Source organism: Histomonas meleagridis, assembly GCF_020186115.1.
Source record: "Histomonas meleagridis strain 2922-C6/04-10x chromosome Unknown contig_95, whole genome shotgun sequence".
Classification (NCBI taxonomy): Eukaryota; Parabasalia; order Tritrichomonadida; family Dientamoebidae; genus Histomonas; species Histomonas meleagridis.
The window spans coordinates 406,802-410,647 of NW_027150927.1; the positions used below are offsets into that span (position 1 = coordinate 406,802).

General features: G+C 29.4%; 1 protein-coding gene across 1 annotated transcript; it reads right to left on the reverse strand.

The window, feature by feature from the left end:
• Positions 1-2,802: 2,802 nt before the first annotated feature.
• On the reverse strand, positions 2,803-3,405 carry GO595_009806 (uncharacterized protein; the record flags this gene model as incomplete). Its single annotated transcript, XM_067923532.1, has 1 exon — positions 2,803-3,405. One exon carries the CDS (start codon positions 3,403-3,405, stop codon positions 2,803-2,805), a length of 603 nt encoding a protein of 200 aa, XP_067770116.1.
• Positions 3,406-3,846: the final 441 nt, after the last annotated feature.

A 3,846-nucleotide genomic window follows, 5' to 3' on the forward strand; every position in this document is an offset into this window, starting at 1 on the left:
ATATAAATTTTTTTTTAATTTTTTTGTACTAATGTTTTTCATGATTTAGAGAACAAACACTCTGTTGGGAGTTAAATGATTGATATTATCCTTGGAAATCTTAATAATCTTCACTAAATCCATTGCGAACCGAATGTTTTAATATCAAGAAATTTTAATAATTCTAATATAGTTAGTGCAAACTCATGGTTTAAATTTTAATCATTTACAAGTATTCAGCTGAATCTTTTAATGTGAATAAATCGATTTTATTAGTGATCGAATATTATCGCATTTGACTTTATTTGAATCACAATTGATATAATACAAACAGTTTATTAATAACAAGATATCGCTTTTCTTCTTGATAGATACACGTCGACCAATTTTTGTTGCGACAAAGTGAGCGATTGCTTAAAGTTTTTCATTTCTTTTCCGCACACAAAAAACAGTTCCACGAAACACAACAAAACAGATTTCCTCAAATCACAGTTTTGGCTATCGAACAAAGGGAACATTTGCTGAGTTATCACTGGTATTATCTTTGCGATTTCCTTTGTTGATGCTTTCGATATTATTTCTGTTTGAAAGACGACTGCGTTTTTAGCAATTAAAACATTTTTATTATTTATATGCGTTTGTAAGTTCAATAGTAAATCTTTTGTATCCACTGAGTAAAGTATCATTTCAACGATATTTTTTATGTTTTTACGATGTGAATCACAGTTTATATGATAAAGTAAACCAGACAACAAATGATTATAATCATTTGCACCGAATTTATGTATCAACGATTGAATAAAGTAAAGTAATGTTTCGATTTGTTCAGTTTTTGTTATTTTATTATTAATTTCTTGATATAATTGTGGACGAAATGATTTGAATTCCGTTTCAGACATTTCTTTTATCATTGCTTTAATATTATTTATCCATTCATCAATACAATGTAATTGCATTTGAGGAATATTAATATTTGTACTTATTATAACATCGGAATTTATGTTTAAACTTTCAATTAATCTCGAAAATATTTTATGTTCATCTTCATTAAGTGAATTACTAAATGAGAAAATTGATTCTTTATTAACATCGGAAATCTTTTCGATAATTTCCAATGCGATTTTCTTCATTTTTTGTTTCCCAATTAAATAATGTTGGAAAGCTAAATGAAGAACATTCAAACAAATCGATTCATCATTTAAATCAATTTTTTCATTGTTTATTAATTTCAAACAAAAAGAAATAAGTGAATTTGATGGATTTATTCCAATGATATTTGATATTAATTTATTATTATCAAATACATTTGGAAGTTCATCCAAAATGATTTGCGAATTAGAGACAACTCGCGGCGTTCCTTTCTCAATCGAAAGAAATAACACATCTAAAAGTGTTTCTAAATGTGTTTCAAATGTCTTCGGATAAAATGGTATTAAATCATTTATGAGCATTAATGATGATACAGAAACATTTGGATTTAAACAACATTCCATTAAATCAATTATAATCGATTCGATGTTTGCATAAAGTTGTTTCACTTTGCCATTATCAATATAATTTCGGACGTTTTGGATGAATTGTTTCTCATGTCCATATATTAATTGAAGATTTTCAACTTTCGTTGTGTCAATAGTTTTTAGTTTTGTTCTACGAATTGGAATTTGCGTTTTATTATTCACATTTTTAATTACTTCTGTTTTTTTGGTTTCATTAGTTCCTTTTGCTTCTGATGTGATTCCACACTCTTCAGCTGTAAGTTTTGTGATATTTAATGTTTGTGATTGATCAATTGCAATTCGAATTCGAACATCCAATTTGCTGAAAAACTCTTTAACCCTTTTTTTTGAGATGCACTTCATGCCTTTTGCTGCAATTCGTGCAATTTCGCGACATTCGGGTGATGATGAAGTGATGGATTGCTGAAGGCACATCAAAAGACGTGCCCATTTTGTCCCAATAATTTCTGTTGGCCATCGATATATAATTATTGCTATTGCTTCCGTGGCAACAAGTTTAGGTTTAGGACCTCGCATTCCAAATAAATCTAGAATTGACGATAAAATTTTAGATGTAGCACAATTCATTACAATTTCATGAATTGCATACCTGCAACTATCAGCTATTATTTTCGTACCGCAGGATAAATGAACTGATAAAGGAGAAATGTAATTTCCAAATTGATCAAAGGAATATTTTAATTCTTGTGCTAGCTTGGAAATAAGAAGGCAAGCAGATTTTACAAGAGTACTTCTAAGATTTACAACTGCAGCTGAAAGTCCAAAATAAAGTTTTTTGATTCCGTTGACAAATTCATCATACTCTAATGCACCACCATTTATCAAACCAAACACTCGATTAATTGCATTTACTTGTTCATTCCATTCGTTATCTTTCGAAATTTTATTTGATAATTTATTTATTTCTAACTCGGCTTCTTTCCCTGATTTAATTTCAATAGATGGAATATTTTCCCCTGGGTTTTGAAATTCATAGAACAATTCATTGTCGTATTCCATCATATGAAAATTTTGTAATAATAAACGTTCTCATAAAAGTGCCAATAACAATTTCTCCGAACTTAACAAAGGAAACTCTCTTTGTTGCAACGATTTATTTATTTTTTTTGACTTAACACCTCCTGTACTGAATAAACATATCATTCCATTAAGCATTTTTAGCTTACTATTCAAAAATTAAAATTAATTCGATTGAATGATTCAATCACTAAAAAAAATTAAATCTATTCAATAATACATTCAGTTAAATTTATTTTTCACAATTAAAAATGCATTAGACAACTTAAAAAACACTAAAAAATTCCCATTAGCAGCATTCCTTTTTCTCGTCGTTTAGCTCTAGTTTCTGCGGCTGTGGTTTTTCTTCATTTACCAACGTGCACGTGTGCTTTGATCTCACGACCATTGAAGCTATTTCCATAAACGCTTTTTCTATGTTAATGTTATCTTTAGCTGATGTTTCTATGTATGGAATTTGATAATTTGCAGCTTCCTCTTTTGCCTCTTCTTCCGAAATGAGGCGTTCCAAATCGCATTTATTCCCAACAAGGATAACGTTGCAAAAATTTTCGCAGTTATTCCGAATGGAATTCATCCAATATCCGACTTGTTCAAATGAATCCCGACTACTTAGATCGAAAACAAGAAGAATTCCGTCAGCATTTCGATAGTAGCAACTTGTAATGGATCTGAATTTTTCTTGTCCAGATGTGTCCCATATTTGAAGTTTTATTTTTTCTCCTTCAATATCAACATATTTAACGTAGAATTCAACTCCAATTGTCGGTCCAGTTCCTAAAAATTCTTTTCCAAAAAAACTCCTGACGATGCAAGTTTTCCCAGAGAAATGTGCCCCAATCATAATGATTTTTGCAGTGAAAGAATAATCTTTGGATATAATTTCTGTCATTCCAAAAAAAATGAAAAATGAAGTATTTCAGAAAATTTTCTGAAATGGTCAGAAATTACAGGCGGTTAACGAGGTGGTCAGAAATAAACTTGTTAAATTTATTTGCATGGTGAAAATAGCCAAAAAATGGAAAACTTTAGCAACACAGAAACAGTATTGAAAAGCGTTTGGTTTTGAATTAAAAATAATCGTCTACAGCACAATTTTAAATGGTTTACTTGATATTGAAATTATCCTATAAAATCTCGTTTCTGGTTCTTTGTTTTCTTCTCTTAAACTAATCCAGATGGTGAATATGAGTTGAGTGGAATGAAAGAATAAATTTGGCCATCAATTATTGTGCAATTGAATAATAATATATTTTTTTGAATATCGCATAAAAAATTGTTGTAATGATATACCACTTTACATAAAGCTTTACCCATAGGAGTAATTGTTCCT